The 20697-nt window shown below is 49.8% G+C and overlaps 1 protein-coding gene across 2 annotated transcripts in view; it reads right to left on the bottom strand.

Annotated features, from left to right (window-relative positions):
• RPTOR (regulatory associated protein of MTOR complex 1) overlaps positions 1 to 20697 on the bottom strand; it is a 2181859-nt gene that overhangs the window by 461038 nt on the left and 1700124 nt on the right. For both annotated transcript variants that reach the window (XM_078654105.1, XM_078654106.1), the window contains exon 24: positions 2738 to 2848. In XM_078654105.1, the coding sequence (XP_078510231.1) occupies positions 2738 to 2848 (111 nt within the window). The remainder of the gene's footprint in view (positions 1 to 2737; positions 2849 to 20697) is intronic.

Here is a 20697-nt window from a genome sequence, read left to right as displayed (position 1 = left end):
GAACAGAGGCCATGGCCCTGCAGAGGTTGCTGAACTTGCAGAACCTGTGGGCTGGAATAAAGTTGGCGCGGTTGGTAGCCCCTTCTGTAGCCAAGAAAGGAGCGAAAAGCAGACGCAGGCCATGGTGTAGTACTGAGGCCTAAGGATTTGGCCGTAGCCCGCGAATCCTTGAAGCACTCAAGTGGTGCCTCAGCCTTGTCTCCTAAGAGATGTGAGTCATCAAAAGGCATGTCCATGAGGTCTGCCTGGACATCCCCGAGAAGCCAGAAATCCCCAGCCAGGTGTGGCGCCTGATGGCCACCATCGAAGAAATCGCTCTGCCCAGCGAGTCTGTTGTGTCCCAGCTACAGTGAATGGCGTACTTCAGTGCATTTCTAATATTGCTTGGGAGAGCAGGATCTGCTCCTCTTCTGAAACCCTAGGCAGCACCTGCGCAACTGTATTCCATTTGGAATGGGAGTAACCGCCCAAAAAGCATGGGGTGTTCCCCCCTGCAATGCGAGACTAGTGATGAGAACATTTTCTTCCCAAAGGTCTCCAGCCGTTTGAATTCCCTATCTGGAGGGGCGGAAAGGAACTGGCCACGGGAAGTGGAAGCCTGGACCACCAAATTTTGGGGTGTGGGGTGGGCAGTGAGGAAAACTGGGTCAACCGGTGCAGGATAATGGCGGCGGGCAATCGTTCTATTCACAGGAGCCCCTATGCTGGGTTTGGACCAGGTGCCCAGAAGAACGTCCGTTAAGGCCTCGTTAAAAAGCAGCAAGGGTTCCGATGAGGAGAAATCAGGCTGCAGGACCTCCATCAAGACATTTCTCTTGGCTTCTTGTGGTGCCTCTTACCTGACTACTTCGACGAAGAGGACTTCAAGCCCCCGGAACGATGCTCAGACCTTCCTCTTGACAGACACCAGGAGTGTGATGGACAAGGCGACCTCCATGGTTTGTGCCGGGCCATGAGCAGCTTCAGGAACCGCTCCCTCAAAGCCTTCGGCACCATGGCCCGGAAATCAGAGCACGATTTTGTGTCGTGGTCGCGCTACAGGCACCAGAGACACACGAGGTGGGGGTCCGTTACTGACATGGAGCGTTGACAGGCGCCGCATGACTTGAATCTCAAGGTCTTCCTACTGGACATTCTAACACACCAAAAGGAGTCGACAAAAGGTCGAAAACACTCTGTCAAAAGTGACAGGGAATAGCTCTCTTCAATGGATGGGCACTGGCTGACGAAGAAAGAAAAGCACTGAAGTCTGCGCGCCAGAGTGGAGGTTATATTGACGACGCTGACGTGACGACAAACACAACGCCTACGACATCACGCGGAGTCGACCTACACCACCTACCGGGGTGCAGGGGTACTGCTATCAGAAATCTTCCAGACCCAGCCTGACACCTGGAAGTTCACAGATAAAGAATCTGCAAAATCTCTATCAGAATCTCAGATGATGAAGCATGCCACTACTAGAGCGGGTGAGTGTCTAACAAACAAAACAAATATTTACCAGCAGGTGATAACCAGAGGACATACTATTTCCTCAGCGTAATCTAGTTAGGTATGGGATACACATTAAATTGCATGCATACAATCCGACCACTGCATCTCAAGGAAAACTCTTGGCCATCAAATTAAGATGTTAACAAGTGAGAAATTATAAAGGAGAGTGCTCCGTCAGCATCTAGCACAGGGGTCTTTAACCTTTCCTTTAGTAAGAGCTACATCTGTTCAATGAAAATCTCCCTGAGCCACTAATATTATCAGTGTTGTTATACTGACCACATCAGACAAGATTACATTAGTGGGCACCATTTGCAAGATTACAATCAGTGGCCACCTCTGTTTTTCAGGCATGGATGCCAGCAGTAATGTAATAAAGGCTCTGTCAATTTAGAAGGCCTTTACGTGAGTAATACATAACAGCCATAGTAGTAACGCCCCTGGCATCAAGGTAGTATTATTAATAAGTCTTCCCAACACCACATGATTTATTACTCAAACATCAGCGTTGAATATTTTTTAGAATTCAGTCATTTTTCTCCAAACATCGGTGTACAAGTTCTGAAAATAAACACATTTTTATCTTGAATACAAGCTTTCAATTTTGGTATACATATATTAATTCAACCAAGCAAACGCTTCTAGTTTGGTAGGCAAGGTTGCACACAAGAGAGCTACTTATTAGTACCTGGAGTGGTACCAGTAGCTCACGAGCTACGCATTGGAGAAGCCTGAACTAGAAGGTAGTAGAGGATAACAGCAAATGAATATACAAACCAGTCACTGCCTAAGTTTCACTCCAATTATATCCTTTAAATTGGAAGCAAAGGCCAAAAACAATCTTGCTCTACAAACTACTGTTACAAGGTTCCCTCTGCTTTTGAAGCTGGTGGGGGAGATCGGGCATACACACAAAATGGCTTCTATTCAACATTAAGGATACAGCTCGGGGAACTCAGATTACCTACAACACTGAAAGCCAATTCATTAATTGATAGCCCTAAGAGAGCTCTCTAGAAAAGTTCTTCCCTGTGCCACAAAGTAGTGACAGAGGGTGGGTGCAGCCCTGAGGAGAATTGTGAATTTTAAGGTAAGCACCAGCAATGAGTGAGTCAACAGGTTTTCAACACATCTATAGGGACGGGGGCAGGCATGGGCAGCATCTCTTTCACTCTCTCTTGGAGGAGCATGCACTGGTCTTCCTCCATTGTTGAGCAGGCTAGCAAGCGGGGTCACCAGTTACCTTCATCACAGGTTGTGCAAAGTATTTCCCACTCCAGTCACAGAAACCGGTCTGCAGTGTGGCTGAGATGTAATTTTTGTGCACACCGCCTTCATCTCCGTCATCGGCAGTCTATATTGGATAGGAGGAATAATGAATGGGGAGGAGGGGCGGGGGAGGGGGGGGAGAGACACAAATGAAAGATTAATCCAAGTTAACAAAGCAGAAAGAAATGCAGAAAGGAGAAGGCCAGTAGAAAACAAAGAGATACTAGTTAATGAGACAATTTGAGGTCATTGCTCATTTTAATTCTCGTAGCAAAGAGGCACCACCTCTCCTTCCTCCAATGGCAAAGCACTCTGAGCCAACTGCATAATTCATACTGCTTTATGACTATGCGCATCACAGAAAGGTGACAATCTGCTGCTGTACAGCAGGAACAAGAATGCTCAAGGGACATCAGCAGAGACATGGCCATTGAAACCTCCATGAGAAAGTAACTCCGGGAACAGCTCTGCCTGACAAAAGGGAAGTTAACAATAATTATATAATTCAAAATAGAAGTTCTTTTTTTACATCAATTCTTTTCATAGTCCACCCATTCTTCACCATGTGAGCAAGAGTCTCCTTCTGAAACACAGATGCCATATTCTGGACAGACGAAAGGTTGATTAGACTTAGACACACTAGATGAAACGCAGGCAGATACTGTCCCAAATTTCCGCTACCACCATGTCAAATTTAACGGACTGTTGGTCGGACTCTATAGATCCACACTTCGAAGTTGTCAACAAAACAACAGTTTCTAGGATGAACGCTTGAATCTCCCCTTGCTCCTCTCTCCCTGCCCTTGCTGGCACCGGTACCGTCTCCCATCTGTTAAGGAATGAGAGTGCAGTGCTTACAGAACACCACCCCATTCCCATTAAATATTTACAGCAGTTACTGCAGCTTGGGCTGCCTCTGGAGCACTGTGTGCTTAGATTTTTCCATAGAGAAAAATACATATGTGCATGTTTTAGTAGCAATCTTTCTTTGTATTATTATGCCACAGTTAGCGAGGCCAGACATACAATTTTGATTGATTGATGCTTTATTTCGATATGCACATATCATAAAAGCAGTACAAAAAATATAAAAACAGCATGTCGAAATAAGTAAGACTGTACAAATAGAATGGCAATTAAAACACGATATATCAGAATAAATTAACTAAAAAGAGAATTAAATTGATATGGACAGTCTTCTAAGTCTTATCAACCAAGCCCATTTTAAAAATTTTGCAACAGCACAAACAATAGGGGGGGCTGTATTCGTTAAAAGAATCCGAAGGGCAACAGAGTGCTGACGAGTCCCCAATTCTCTGCAAATTGGGGCAAGCCAACGTGATCTGGGGCGACCATAGTCCGGGCATTCAAAGAGAAAGTGTGGCACCGTCTCTGGTTTATCCGAACAAGAGGCACAAAAGCGTGATGTGTGCTGGGCTTTATTCCACCTTGAACAGAGATCCGCCAAAGGCAAAGTACCTAGCCGAAATTTTATATACAAGGACCTATCCATGGCTACTGTTATAATATCCATATATGGCTCATACAAGACAACGTCTTTAAACAACAGGAAAGCTGCGGTGGTTTTGCAATGCTGCTGGCTACTAGAGCGCTTCACGTCAACCCACTCCCAGAAAAGTTTTTTTAGAGTCTTCTTTGGTGGAGCGGAGTGACTATGCCAGCAAGAGGCCAAACCCAGTTCCCCTAAAAGATGTTTTATGTCCTTCAGCCATTTGATGCTACTCCAGCCATCAGCATGCATCACTTCTGCCAGCCCATTGGCGTAAGATTGTAGCTCCGGGACCCTCCACAAGCGTGCCCAGAGCAAAAGGGGGCGAAGCCGAGCCTGGTCCCTTATGGCTTTACAACCAGTGTCCAAGAGCATTGGGACGGTCGGGCTGCTCGATGGAATAGCAAGAAGGTCCTTAATAAATTTATTTTCGGCCTTGCTCAGTGGATCGACCTTTCCCAAGCCCCACAGTTCCGATCCATAGAGAGAAGCAGGGACTGCACGGGCTTTGTAAATCTCGAGTATGGGAGCAACACAATGTTTTGAGGAGTTATTGTACTCCTTGAGAAGGGCGCCCCCCACCCTTTTGTGAGCCAGAGTCATTTTATCGATGTGGGCAGTCCAGCTCATTGCATCATTCAGGCGGATCCCCAGATAATCAAATTCCGCCACTCTTTCTAGGGGTATAGAGTTCAGAATTGGAGGGAGACCAAGTTTGCGGGGTGGGTGCATGACTAGGTACTTGGTCTTATCTATGTTTATGACGAGGCCTTTAGTGGTACAGAAATCCTGGAAGCGGTTCAGTAAGGACTGTAGACCTTGGGGGGTTTTGGAAATGAGGAGGGTGTCGTCGGCGAACAACAGAGTTGGAATTTTTACTCCACCCAAGCTAGGAGCGTCTGATGGTTCGCCCAGAAGATAATCTACCACCCCGTTAATGTAGAGGGAGAATAAGGTGGGGGCCAAGACACAGCCCTGTCTTACTCCCCTCTCGACCCTGATTTTATCGGTCTTTTCCCCATTCAAACCCCATCTAACCTGGGCATAGGTGTTGGTGTGCAGGTTAATGAGGAGGTTCAGTAGGTACGGGGGCATCCCTAAACCATCAAGCACCCTCCAAAGTTCCTCCCTCGGTACCAGGTCAAAGGCAGTCTTAAGGTCAATAAAGGCCAAATAAAGACTGCCTTTGCCCAGCACCACCACCTTCCAGTGTATCAACAGAAGCCTAAAGGCCTGTTCAATGGTTCCTGTACCCGAACGGAACCCAGCCTGCATGTCGGACAAAATGTGATTGTCGTCCACCCATTGAGTAATTCTCCCCAAGATGGTTTTCCCGGCCAGTTTCTGACTGGAGTCTATTAGGCTTATGGGCCTATAGTTCCCTGGTGAATCCCGACTGCCCTTTTTGAAAATGGGCACCACCTCCGCACCTCTCCAGGAGTCAGGCACAGGCCCTCCCCCCATGATTGCATTGAGGAGTGCAGAGATTAGAGCCCCCCATTCTTCCGGATAGGCACGGAGAATGTCCCCCGGTAGGCCGTCCGGGCCGGCAGCTTTCAAGGGGACCAGGCTTTTAATTTGCTTTGTTACGTCGAGGGGGGAAAACAATTCCTGGTCTCGGTCTAGAGTAAAGGATGGAATTTTAAAGGGATCATTAAGTGGGCCTTCAATAGCAGAGTAAAGATTTTGGAAATGGGAAAACCAAGTCTGGGCATTGATCGCACAAGTCCTCCGGGAATCGTCGGGACGATTCCTTTTGCCCACCATGTCCCAAAAACCTTTAGCGTCTTTCCCACGGCTGGCCGCCAGGAGGTCCTGCCAGAAGTTGTCCTCCCATTCCAACCTTGCATTTTTCTGGCAGAGTGTATAGTATCTCCTGGCCTCTCTAGTCCTGAGCGGTAACTTGGATTTAACTGCCTCGATAAGAAGTGATTTCGCCTCCCTACACTTTTGGTTGTACCAGCCCTGACCCGGACGTAGGTTGGGTTTCCTTCCGCTCGGGTGGGCTGGGACTACAAAGAGGTCACCAATGGCCTGGATTATGGCACAAAACCTAGGAGCCACCTCCATCTGTCCTTCCTCTTGACAGTCGAGATTGGCCAGGGCTGAAGCCAAAAGCTGTCTGATCACAGAGGTTTTCTCCTCCGAAAGAGCCAGCCTCGCCCACTTCATCCTACGCCCACAATTCGAGACCACTGACAGGTCTGGAGCGGGGTTACAAGAAGCCCCACTCACGGTGCTATTGACGCACCTGTGTGACAGGGTGAGGGACAGTAGATTGTGGTCACTCTCCACAGAAGGTAAAACTACCATGTCCTCCACCATGCCCCACAGGTGTATGTCAAGGAGGAAATAATCAATGCGTGACGTGTGTCCTGGCCTATTGTAGGTGTGTGCCCCTGCCCTGTCGGACCTGGTCCTGCCATTGGCAGCTCTAAGCCCGAACTCCATAGCTAGGGAGTTGATCTGGAGGGCCACTTCCGTCCACTTTTTAACAGGGCCAAGCTCGAGGGGGGGAATCCCCCACCCATTATCGAGTTCCTCCTGATCTGCTAAGATATCCAGATCAAGAGGCTCAAAAGTGCAGTTCAGATCACCTGCCAACAGTGTACAAGACCCGTATGAAGATGATCGGAGTTGCACCTCCAGACAAGCTATGACTGAGGATTCTCTTCCCCCCTTAGTGCCGCGGGCATAAATGTTAAAAATATTTAAGATGACTCTGCCCTGGGAATTGCGGAGCAAAATATTTAGGAGGTCAGGGCAGTTAGTGTCCTTCTCCTCCACCCTACAGTTAAGTTTGGTGGCTACCCAGATTAACAAACCGCCAGAGGGACGGCCCCTACCAGTTGCACTTTCTGCTGCCGGCAAAAAGTGGGTGGAATATCCCGCCTTATGAAGGGGCACCCGGCTCCATGTTTCCTGGAACAGGCATATGGAGTATTGCTCCACACGCTCGTTCCAGTCCGGCAGTGCCAGCTTCCTCTCGAGGCCCGCAACATTCCAGCTGAAAACCCTAATCGGGGGGTCCGTTACAGCTGCAATGCTACAATCCCCGACAGGGGGTGACAAGTCCGCAAAACCCACAACAGGGGGACTAGGCGGAGAGTAGTGGGGAGCCCTGATCTCCCCCCTCCCCTCTACAAACTCGGCCATAGCCAGAGTCTGCAGTTGGGAGGAGGGGCCAATGGGTTTGGAGTATGGTGTTGACTCAGCGACAAAACCCGGGGCCACAATGACCTCCCCTGGATCGTAACCGAGTCAGCAACTCCCAGGTCCCCAATTTAGCAACACTGGGGCTGTGCATACCTGCTGGGAAGGAACTCCCGGGGTCAGAAGGCCGTGCACAGTGTTTTCCACCAAAAATTGACCCCCTAGGCTGCCAATGAAGGAGGGTTGACCAAGATGGGTGGAGGGGGTGGTCATAATAGGCCGTGGATAAAAGAATGTTAAATCGACTATGTCGATACCCGAACCAGCCGTGGGTTGACCTTGAGAGCATATAAATTGGGCAACCCTAGCATCTTGAAAATTTACGACCACACAATCCCCTTCAAACGATTTTTTCCCGTGTCCAATCCAACCCACCCTGCGTACACCGAGAATAATGCCATCCACTCCCATGGGCAAGGGCCTGTTGGCTTTCAGCCAGTGGATGACCTTATTTTTTAGTGCCTGATGGTTTTCACGCTGGGTACTCCCAAGAGGGGGAACTTTCAGGAGGATGACGACATACGGGTGGCACTCAGGGGGGAGGTTAACTGGGGGGCACTTGCGTCTGCTGATCTGGGGAGGACCCAAAAGGGGCCGATGTGTAGGTGGGACAGGAATAGATGAAACCTTAGGAGTTGATGCAACCCCACCAGTTGCATCGGATATGGCAACCCCAGGTTGCGAAGTAGGGCCCGTCCCTCCCTTCTTGTGTTGCCCTGGTGCCTTGCCAGCCACCGGAGGTGTTACTGCTGGGGGAAGGGTAGCATGCACCTGGGCAACACAAGTGGGAGCCTTCGATTTTGTCTGACTAGGACCACCCCTAGGAGCAGCCAAGATCGTATTCCCAGGTGCAGGGTACTTAGGCGGCTGCGTCAACTGGTCTCCCAGGGGGGGTCTCACTGGGGCCTCTATCCTATTGGACTCCTCTAACCTATCTGTCCTATCCTCACTGGGCTTCGGCTGGTGCTTGAGAAGGGTTTTTAGAGCAAAGAAATTGTCCCTAGTAGCCTGCTCAAAGCAGTCAAGCCTTTCCCCCAACCTCTTGACCTGGTCTATAAGTGGCAGCACTAGAGACTTGACCATCTTCTCAAACGCCTCCATAGAGTGACCCACGTTATCCTGAGCAGGCGTTGGTGGGGCCGACAAGAAAGGTGGCACTATATCAGTAACAACTGGTGTGCAAGTGGCCGTCCCCGAGGATACCGAGGATACCGATCCTGCAGTACTCTGGGGGGAAGGACCCCTCAGGAGCGGGTACCTGGGGTGGTTAATAGGCTTAAATGGACAACCCTTTCGAGTGTGGTTTGCCCTTTTCCCCTTCCTTTTAGTGGGCTCCTGGATGGGTTGCTTCATGGACGGGGCCTGTGGAGCGAGAGCCAGAACCTCAGGGCAGTGTAGGGACTGGGTGCCAGGTGGGTCTGCTAAGGAGAGCTCATTGCAGGGATCTGTAAGCACGGCACATGGGCTAGTACTGTGGACACCTATCAGTGAACTATCTGCCCCCTCTAAACCACCCATTGGAGGTGCAATAAGGGAATCTCCAAGTGAATCTCCACGCAAGAATGCAGGGGAAGTAGGGTTTAAAGGGGACACAACTTTTGCTGGCGAAGGACTCTTAGCAGGAGGGAAGTCGAGTGAAAGGCGCCGTTCAGATTTGGCAAGTTCATTGTCTATGACAGCCGCCACCCTAGTCAAGAATTTGTCCATTGAGCCAAACATAGCACCGCTGGGGGTACTCTCCCCACAACCCCTCAAGGCCTTACCGGAGCGTGTTGACATGCTGAGTTGTGGCTCCACAGGTTGTAGCCGGTACGGTAGGAGAAATGGGGTGGCCCTGCCCTGCCTCCTCCTGCCCCGGACGGCCACAGACGGCCCCGCCCTTGTCCCGGGCTTCTCCCGCGCGCGACTCGCGGGGCGAGTGGGGGTGTCAGCCTTTTACAGGCGCCTCCGGGCGCTCCTCGCACGTCACGGGCGTGCTTCCGCCCCAGGGGCTGCTGGGGAGTGTAGTCCGCTGGTCTGGACTGCCTCCCGGCGTTGCGCTGTTTCTGCCGTTTCCCTCACGGCTCTGGCCCGATGGCGTGCCTCAAGTAAGTTTACGGTGTTCCCCCCTGGGCTCCCGGGGGGTCAGCCTTTTACAGGCGCCTCCGGGCGCTCCTCGCACGTCACGGGCGTGCTTCCGCCCCAGGGGCTGCTGGGGAGTGTAGTCCGCTGGTCTGGACTGCCTCCCGGCGTTGCGCTGTTTCTGCCGTTTCCCTCACGGCTCTGGCCCGATGGCGTGCCTCAAGTAAGTTTACGGTGTTCCCCCCTGGGCTCCCGGGGGGTCAGCCTTTTACAGGCGCCTCCGGGCGCTCCTCGCACGTCACGGGCGTGCTTCCGCCCCAGGGGCTGCTGGGGAGTGTAGTCCGCTGGTCTGGACTGCCTCCCGGCGTTGCGCTGTTTCTGCCGTTTCCCTCACGGCTCTGGCCCGATGGCGTGCCTCAAGTAAGTTTACGGTGTTCCCCCCTGGGCTCCCGGGGGGTCAGCCTTTTACAGGCGCCTCCGGGCGCTCCTCGCACGTCACGGGCGTGCTTCCGCCCCAGGGGCTGCTGGGGAGTGTAGTCCGCTGGTCTGGACTGCCTCCCGGCGTTGCGCTGTTTCTGCCGTTTCCCTCACGGCTCTGGCCCGATGGCGTGCCTCAAGTAAGTTTACGGTGTTCATACAATTTTAAAGAAGGCATAAGCAGCACAAAATAAAATATAAAATTCACAATATAAAGAAAATAGCACGTAGGATTACTAGCTCTCACGGAACAAAATCTCCCAAGCTATCAGAATCCCCAAATAACTCTAAAAAAAGAGGAAAGGTATTATGTGTTATTTAAGAAGTGGTCCAGCTCCCAGCCACCAATTTGTGACACTGTTACACTGTAAACGTAGTAGTTTTTACATGCGGTTTGAGATTTCCAACGACCAGTTTTGAGGGGTTGTGTTTGGTTAGTAAAGATTAATTTGTTCAAGCCTTATTTTTACAATGTTTTGCACTGGTGAAATTTTTAGTGTGTCACACCCGTAACAGTTCTTTGTGGTGGTCTATATATATGTATGTCTGCGCCGAACGCCTCTGCATTTCACTTTGATTAGTTGGGGTTTATGGTTACCCGTTGCCCGGGCTCTATACTCTGCTCTCTAGATGAGCATCTCTAGAAAATTACATTGCATTGATGAAATGCCGTGTGGGTGTAATATGTTTCTGCAAAAAATACATCTGTTTCTAAGATGGATTACGGTGGGGTGGGAAGGATGTGCTTTACCTCCTACATGGTATTATGTTGTACTTTGTCCACTAGGGTAGCAGGAAATCTGTCTAACATGTTTTGTTGAATTTTCAAAGCAAATTATAAAAGTAGTTGGACGGGTGTTGAGTAGTATCCATTCTTGGAGGGGAAGTGATGATGGGTGTTTGTAAATACATGTCGGAAGTGGGTGCTGTTGGTAGCGCAGTGGGTGTTGTGTTGTATGCAAGGAAGGTATTCTGTCTAGCGTGGTCTATTGAGTTGGTGAAAAGGAGGATGACACGCAGGTAGGTTTACCAGCTTCCTTTATTCCCGTCCAGTCTCTCCAACTCCCCGGCAGCAACTGCCAAAACCCTGCGTTCCATGTTCCATGCAGGGAACACTAAGGAAGGGAATGCACAAGCACAACACTCCACCCCACTCCTGATCCCAACACCCCCCCCCCATCCTTCACATGGCAAACACAACACAATAACGAAAACATACTTCAACAATAGAAGCAAAAAAAGAGAACAAGAAGCTAACATACATTGCAAGGTTAACTAAGGTTGACAAAACATGTGCAAGATTCAATACCTGACATAGTCCAGGAATTTGATGGGAGCAACCTTTGATCTAGAAGAACTTTCCTGGGGAACAGTCTCCCTATCAGGAACATGTAATCCCTCCCCCCCCCCACCTCGACCCCCACAGGAGGCACTTCCGTGCAGGAGGTATAGACCCCTAACTTGCCCCTTACATACTCTGCTTTTGACTCTGGTACTACAGAGACAGCACATTTGTTCCAGATCTTACCATTCTCCAATACTACCACATGGTCTCTCACCTCCCTCACGCTAATCGGAGCAGAAAACCAAGAGGATCCTTTGTGAACAAGAACAGGTTTCTTCACCCTCACCCAGTCCCCCACACATACTGGGGAAACCCCGACACATTCAGACGGATACTTGGTTTGCGCAGCAGCCCTGACATCAGCCACCCTGCCCAACTTCTGCAGATCAACCTCTTTTCTTGACATCCATTCTTTATTCATCTTGGAACCCGCCACCCTACCCCTTAGCAAGGTGAAAGGAGACATGCCAGTACTTGCGTGAGGAGTGGTTCTCATCGCCCACAACATTTTAGTGATTGCCACTTTCCAGTGCAATCCGTTGATCAAAGCCTACTGTAGCTGATCCTTGATGACACGGTTCAAGCACTCAACAAGACAGTTGCTGCGGGGATGATAAAAGGGAAGTGAGGATATGCTTGATGCCATGCTCCTTTAAGAATTCCTGCATCTACACGGACACCAACTGGGTGCAGTTGTCAGTCACCAACTCTTCCGGAAACCCCTCTCGAAGAAAGACTTCCTTGAAAAAGTTGATGATGGATGCAGAATTGACCCCATCCACAAACCTCACCTCAGGCCATTTAGACATATAATCAATCAACACCAAGGCATATTTAGGAGAGTTTCCCATCACACCAAAAGGACCAGCCACATCAAAAGCCAGCTTGCACCAAGGTGAGTTCTTTACCCCAATGGGATTGATGGGAGAAGGATAAGTTACCTGGGTTGTGTCACTCAGGACACACAAACCACAATCCTGAACACAATGTTCGATGGACCTATCTACACCAGGCCATCAGAAGTCCTCTCTAACCTGCACTTCATGGCACGAATGCCAAGGTGACCTTTGTGAGCCAGATCCAAAACTTTCTTGTGCATGCACACCGGCACTACCAATTACCCTCCCCCCGCCCCCCACCCTCCACAGAATTACATGCACCATGGACAATTCATTGCTTACTCTCTTGAAAGGGATCAACCCAGGAGCCAAACTCATGTTATTGGGCCAACCGTGAACCACAAAATCCATCACCCTACTGATCTCAATATCCTCGGCACAGCTAGCTTCCAATCGAGTTTGGAGAGAGTACCTTCAACCGTGTCCACTACCACACCTACAGCACACACCATTTCCAGGTCCTCCCCCATAGTGTCATCAGCAACCACCGTGAGGAGTAACCTGGACAGAGAATCGGCTATGTGATTCTTCACACTACTACATATTCCGGGTGAAAGTTAAACTCATTCAGTCTGTACTGCCACTTGACTATGCCTGGAGTGGCCCTGCCACCCCCTTTTGTGGTAAAAAGATCCACCAATGGTTTATGGTTGGATCTCAAAACAAATTCATTTCCCCACAAAAAGTTCCCAAAAATACTGTACACCCCACCACAGTAAGTGTTCTCCGCCCCCGCAGCGCTCTAGAGGTAAAAGCGATGGTCTCCTCCCTACTGTCACATCTCTTCTGCCCTAAGACCCTAAGCCCACATTACTGGCATCCGTAGTAACAATGTAACTATCATTGATGTTAAATAACTTAATGGGGCGTGCCTGTACAATTGTCTCCTTCAGGAGCCTAAAATCCTGACCACACTCATACGTCCACTCATACCTGGCATTCTTTTTCAGGAGCTTGCGCAAACACGCCGTCCTGTCTGAGGAGTTGCCCACAAATTTGGCGTAATATTCCATCAGACCTAGGAAGGAACAAAGCTGGTCCTTATTCTGTGGTTCAGGTGCATTTTGGATGTCATCTAAAATCTTTACCTTGGGTTTAACCCCCTCCCGGAAATGTGATGACCCAGATAGTCTACACTTTCCTGAAAAAATTTGCATTTGTCCTTCCTCAGCATTAACCCACACGACCTGATAATCTCCAACACCTGCTTGACCCTGGTATCATGCTCTAACTCTGTTTTCCCATGTATAAGAATGTCGTCTTGGAAAAACATGACTCCTGCAGTGCTCTTAAACAGATTCCCCATGAGGCGCTGGAACACTGCAGAAGCTGGCGCCAATCCACACGGCATGCGCATATAACGAAACACACGTTTAGGTGTCACAAAGGATGTGAGGTGTCTTGAGTCCTTGCACCATTTCACCTTGTGGTAAGCTGAGGAGATGTCAAGTGAGGAGAAGTACTTGGCACCCTCTAAAGTTGCCAGCATCTCGTTGATATTGGCCAGAGGTTGGAGATCCCCCCATATGCTAGAATCAAGATTGTGCAAGTCCACACACATCCTGAGAGACTTGTCCGCTTTGTGCGGCAAAACGATGAGAGCCAATCCATTCAGATCCCTCAATGGGCTCAATTACACCCATGGTGCAAAACCGCTAAAGTTCCTGCTTGAGTTCACTACGTTAGCTCAATGGTACCTTGCGCGCCTTGTATGCAACTGCTTTCGCGCCTTCCTTATGGACAATGCGGTGTCGAAAACCCTTCAGTATCCCCAGCTCACCACTAAAAATCTCAGGATACCTTTGGATCATCATCGGATAACTGTCCCACGGTGACTGCGTGCACAGGGCTGGCAGACGAAAAAGTACAGTAGAACTGCCTGGCCTCTTGTTTTGACAAAAACATGTCCGGACGATTGGGATCCAGAATGATCCCAAGCTCACCCTACTCCTCCCACCCAAATAAACGAGCACCATCCTTCACAATGTATACTGTTCTCCGAGCAAAATCCCCTTTGAATTCCAACTTGCCAAAGACCTCAACCCTTTTCCCACCATAAGCAAAGATCCATATACTGGACTGGCTCGCCAGAATATCACCCAACCTTTCAAAGTCCTTGGTGTTGATGAGAGTAAATGGAGAACTCGAATCAGCAAGAAATCTCACATTCATGCCATTCACAATTATTGCACACGCAGGGGATTTCCTTTTACGTGGTTCAACAATGGAAGCTATTTCTACAACACCTTCAGACTGCATGGACGAAGAGGACAACATTAACAAGACATTGCTCTCATTTTCCTCCCCAGAATCTGCATAGTCCTTTTTAATGATTTTCACAGCTTGCGACGGCCCCTTGTGCACTCCTGTGGCCGTACATACACGCGCCAAATGTCCTTACTTGCCACCTTTGAAACAAGTTGGACTACGGAAACGCCCTCTACGCCGGAACCACAGCGAAGCTACAGAAAAGACTCCAGCGCATCCAGAACGCCTCCGCCCGACTCATCCTGGATGTCCCCCGACGCAGCCACATCTCCAGCCACCTGAGGAACCTGCACTGGCTCCCCGTCGACAAGAGGATCACGTTCCGGCTCCTCACCCACGCACACAAGTCTCTCCACGACCTGGGCCCCTAATACCTCAACGACCGCCTGACCTTCTACACGCCCACCCGCCAGCTACGGTCCACCAGCCTCGCCCTCGCAGCCGTACCACGCATCCGAAGAGCCACCGCCGGAGGAAGATCCTTCTCTTACCTGGCTGCCAAGACATGGAACTCCCTCCCCATCCACCTTCGGCTGACCCAGGACCATCTCGCCTTCAGGAAACAACTCAAGACCTGGTTGTTCGAGCAGTAGCATACCCCTTCCCCCAAGCGCCTTGAGACCCTCCCGGGTGAGTGCGCTATACAAATGTATGATTGATTGATTGATTAATAGCAAAGCAAAACTTAGAATTCCCTAGGTGTGATTTGCTCCCACAACAGAAACAAGAGAGATCAGCTTTCTCGAATTTGGATTTGGACATAGCAGGTGCACGTGTAGAAATACGAGTCACGTTCGCGTAGGTTCCCTTCCAGGTTTGCTATTGTCTTTTGCACTAACCATCTTAACTTTGTTTGATAGCGCCATCCCACCCATCTCTTTCATACAAAGCTGGGAATGTTCGAAGCTTCTAGCTAGAGTGAGAGCAGTTTCCAAGTCTGGATCTTCAGAAGTAAGAGTTTTTCCGGAATCTTTCTATTGCACGTTCGTTCAATTAGCTGATTGCAGATTATCTCATCCCTAAATTCCCTATAGTTGTAAGTGGCAGCTAGGGTTCTGAGTGTGGCCACAAACTCATCAATGGATTCGCCAGGAATCTGAACATGTTGCAAAAATTTGGAACGCACCAGTACTGTATTTCTCTTGGGGTTGAACCTCTTGTCCAGTGTTTTGATAACTGAAGCACAGTCATCTACAATTAAAGAATCACCATCATCGCCCCCACTTACAATTGTACTCACTAGCTCCAGAGGTAAAGTCTTTAAAATACTTTTGCCCTCGGAACTCAAATTGGACACCAGTAAGGCTTTCTTCTTCTTTGAAGCGAAAGTGTACCCATCTATCGACTCAAGATAATCGTCAAATATCTCCTTCCGCTGCTGCCAATTGAGAGGAGTACCGGGTGATTGCAAAAAGGAGGTGGTGTGAGTAAGCGATCCATTGGGTGGCCGTGCGTGGGTAAGATGCTGCCCCAAAAATCACAGCTCAGCATTTATCAGCCTACACATGGAAATTACCTTTTCAACTTGTCTTGAGTGCAAGACGTGTAAATCCACTACCATCTGTGCTGCAGACACAGCCAAAATGCAGTTAATGGAATACGAGGTATGCACATCACTGACGTGTAAACTCCCCACATGTGAGTTAGCATCACGATTGATTAGAGGATTCCACTAAGTAGTCACAGATTCACTTGTAAAAATTGAAAAGAAACAAACCTCCAAAATGATTCGTTTCGAAGTTCTCTTGCGGCTACCAACAAGTCCGATACAGAAACAGGCTGCGCATCACCGTGAGCGCACCGTCTAACGCAACGACAAAACAAACCACACGCCTGCGAGGTTTCTCCTCCACCAGAAACTCCCCGCACCTAGCAGCTGTGCTGAAGGAGGCACGACGTCGTCAGCCAAGCGCCAGCCTGAAAGGGACTATTGGCAAGATGGCCGCCTGGTAGGAGCTCCTGTGAAGAGCTCCCCGTGCTTGGGATCCCATTTCGGGCATTATCCCTGTTAGCACCCACCAGCACGGCGGAAAGAAAGCTGAAAGAGTAACTGTATTGCCTTCGGGAAAGAGTAACTGGATTGCCTTCGGGATTGCCTACTGGATTGCCTATTGAACGGATCAACTGAGACTGGAGCCTGAAAAGCCCTACGATCGGACTTACGCTCCGGGAGCCTCCGGGGCGGAAAGAAAGCAGAAAGCAGAAAGAGTAACTGGATTGCCTTCGGGATTGCCTACTGGATTGCCTACTGAACGGATCAACGGAGGCTGGAGCCTGAAAAGCCCTACGATCTGACTTACGCTCCGGGAGCCTGCCGAGCCGACACTGCGGTCCATCCTCCCACCAGCCCAGCATCGGACTCAAGGCGGCATAAGAGGGCACCCCCGGCGCGTCGCAGGAGCGGCTGAAGCTCTGGGAGACTGGCCCCGACCGCTTGAAGACACCGGAGGACTGGGAGAGGTCCCCCCCACCCCCGCCCGTTACACGGCAGAGTAGGGTACGGGAGCGCGGTGGCGGAATCACCCCTCAGCAGCATAGGAGACCAAAAGGCATACACGGCAGCATAGGAAGGCACCCCCGTCAGCTTTGGAGAACACCCCCCCGCGCAGAGGCGGCTAAAGCTCCGTGAGCCTGCTGAGCCGGCACCGCCCGCCCGACCCACCGTAGCTGAGTCTCGGGAGTTTTCAGAAAGCTGAGTAAAGCCGGCCGCGCTACAACAAAGGAGCCACAGCGACGCCGGAGGATTGTTAAGTGCCCCCCCTCCGGTCCAGTCCACGGTAGAGGACACCGGCTCTGCTACGCCGGGGGTGTAAAGGGTCGTGGCAGTCCCCCCTCCCTCCCCCCTGCACCGCAACACCGGAGACAGGACACGCGCTCAGGAGAGGACTGCGACCGAGGCTGTGGCGCCGCCGTCACCCAGAGGATCGACTGAAGGGAGCCCTGAGACCAACAACAAGAGCAATAGATGTGACAGAAGACCGGAGCCTGCCCCCTTCGGCTCGGTTGGATACCGGGTAATTACCTGCTCTGCCCTCACGGTAATACAGACATGGAGCCATGACCTAATCTCTGGAGATTAATTACACACAATTTACATATTTCGGCAAATCGGAAAAAACTGAGACACGTTGTGGACTAAATCATTGCTTCTGAAAATTCTGCTGGCAGACTCAAAAAGCACGCAGAGACTTAAGGTATTTATTTCTCCTACCCGCCTGCCCATTTTTAAAAAACACCACCTTTGTTCAAAATGGCTGGAGCCATAAACCTGTAACAATAAATCCCCTCCAGTACCTCTGTCCACGAGGCTCCTCAGATTAACTCCCCCACACAGAGATAAGCATTCCACCCAGCGAACTGGAGCATTGCTGGCTTAGATAGAAAGTGAAATTCCTTCCCCTATACTCCAAGTAATAGCAGCAGACAGAGGACTAACATCTCCACCTCCCCTGCTTTCATGAAGGGGAAGGGAAACTGCTCTTCCCTGCTAGCTAAGCAACAGCAACAAACAGAGGACTACTGTCTCTAACCCAGCTATTTGGCGGCCATTTTTGACTAATCTCTCTCGGGCGGGCATCAATATCTGAACAGACACTAAGAACCTAGCATCTTAGACTAATCTCAACTACCAATTACTGTGCTCAGTTATGTATTCACATCATCTTGTGAAAGGATGTTTGTCTATTATAGCAATACTATACCTCTACCTATATTTTAAACTTCTGTAATGCACCGATTGCTACCTCATACATGAAAGAAGGTCTGCCTATTATTGCAGTTTTATAATTCTATCTATATTTTGTACATTTGTAATGCAGATTGCTACCCCATATTCGAAAGAATCTCTGCCTATTAGTGCAGTATTATAATTTTACCTATATTCTGTACATTTGTAATGCACAGATTGCTACCTCATATGTTGGTTGCTACTAATGTCACTTTCGATTCCTTGATTCTGATTTTTGATTCATATACATTATTGTACCCTGTATATCTGTACTCTGTTCATATATTCTATTAATCCGACTGCTACCTCATAGACCTCATATATCTCTGGTTGCCCTTAAGTGTCACTTCTGCCTGTATTTTGAACATGTGTAATGCGCGGACTGCTACCTCATATATTCCGGCTGCTAACTAATGGTGATTTTTTATTTTTGACTCATGTAAATTGTGGTTTGCATTTGTATCTTGCTCTCAGCAGTATTATACTTTCTCCTGTACTCTGCACTATTCTGCACTTTTCCTCTACATGCACCCATTCCTACTCTTCTCACTTGTTACGCACCGACTGCCACCTCACATACAATATACGTCTACTGTAGTCTGCATCACTCTGCAGAGTGCTACGACCTGCACCCACTCTCACTCTTCTCCTCTCTCCTGTAATGCACCAACTGCTACCTCTTATATTTCTGGAGGTTCACTAGTGTCACCTCTGCCCCTTAGGATCACTGCTAATCCATGTAACTGGTATTATACCACACTCTTGTACTTTGCAATATACTGAATGTATTTGCTCTATTGCACACTTTGATACTCTGGTTACGCTGGCTGATCATTATTGTCACTCCGATACCGTGTAACTTCGGTATGTATTTGTGTCTCTGCACACTCTTATATTTGGGTTGCTGACGGATCACTAGTACCACTCTGTTACTGTGTAACGTACTTTACGCACTTGTTTTCCTGTACATGTATACCACCATAGTGTAGTCTCCCACACCCAACTAAACCACCGCCCCATCATGGATCCTATCGGCAATCACACATATAAAATCAACTACCCACCGACACTCGCCAAAAAAGCCGCTAAACGCTTTAAACACAACTTCCTTAGGTCACACTCTGAAACACCCTTTGCTGACACCTACTTCTCTCCGGTCAATGGATCCCTGAACACTGATATCATCTTCCACACCACACGCAGAGCTCAATGGAGAAAAGTGTTCCACACCTTACTCACCGTCTCTTCCACCAAGAAATCCTCTCACAGCCTAACTCTCTCCATCACGCCATCCCAACTCTTTCCAGGCAGAGCCACCATCACTATTTACAATAACGGGATTGTCCTATTTCAATCCACAGACAGGAACCTGGAACTACTAGACAATTTGTTCCCCACTTTCAGAGAGCACCTCTCCAACGCTCGGATCAACATCTCAACCAGGGACACACCTATTACCCCGGACCCCCCATCTCCCACCCGCAACTCTACTATCCCAGCTCAGCACCTGGCAGGTGCCACACGCACCTCAAACACAGACACAGATCACTCCCCCTCAGACACCACCCACCACCCCACCCCTTCTACCAACTCACGGGCATCCACACTTTTCATCAACACTCCTCTCACACCTACAGATGGATTTAACTCTCCGCTCACCCCCGACAGCACAGTTCCCTCCCACAACACACCTAACCTAGTTCAACACCAGAACAACACGCCTATCGATAAATCCCCCCCATTATCCCCTCCCATACTCAGCCCCCATTACCCTCTAACTAACTACGCAGATCACACCTTAGCATCCCCCTCTCTCCCACCTCCTATGATCAGCCCCCACTACCCTCCTGTCTCCCCCACTGTCTTCAACCTTCACTCACTCTTCCACTCACCGACACCGTCTCCCACTGACGTCACTACCTATGCCTCCCACCTACCGCCCACTTCACCTACTTCACCCACACCCACAAAAAGGCCCCCACTTTGAATGCCATCCCACTCTTTAGCACCGCAGAACCCTCCAACAACGCTAGTATATCCACCCCCTCGATACCCTGCCCGCTTTCCAGCTCACTACTCAATGATTCACCAATGGCTCTCACCACAAACCCCATCCCCAATCCACCTCCTGACCAGACTTTATCCACCCTCCAGCAAGTCAAAGAGGATATTCTACAAATCAAAAAAGATGTCCACGCAATCAAAGAGCTTCTCTCCTCACAGCCCAGTCTACCTCCCACCATCCCTCTACCCTACAAACGACGCACCCTCCCTACATACCCTCGCCTCCAACGACACCCGCGTTGGCCGACTATCCCCGTTCGCATTAACGCCCACCGCCCCCGGCGTGTCCTCAACCCTTTGTCGGACCGTGACTTATGCTCTCTACTACGCTCTTATGGCCCAGGTCCGGTAAAACACTTACCCAACACAC

This window comes from Lissotriton helveticus, chromosome 7, assembly GCF_964261635.1.
Source record: "Lissotriton helveticus chromosome 7, aLisHel1.1, whole genome shotgun sequence".
Classification (NCBI taxonomy): Eukaryota; Metazoa; Chordata; class Amphibia; order Caudata; family Salamandridae; genus Lissotriton; species Lissotriton helveticus.
Note: the sequence above shows the minus strand (reverse complement) of the source record. Positions and strands in the feature narration are given on the sequence as shown.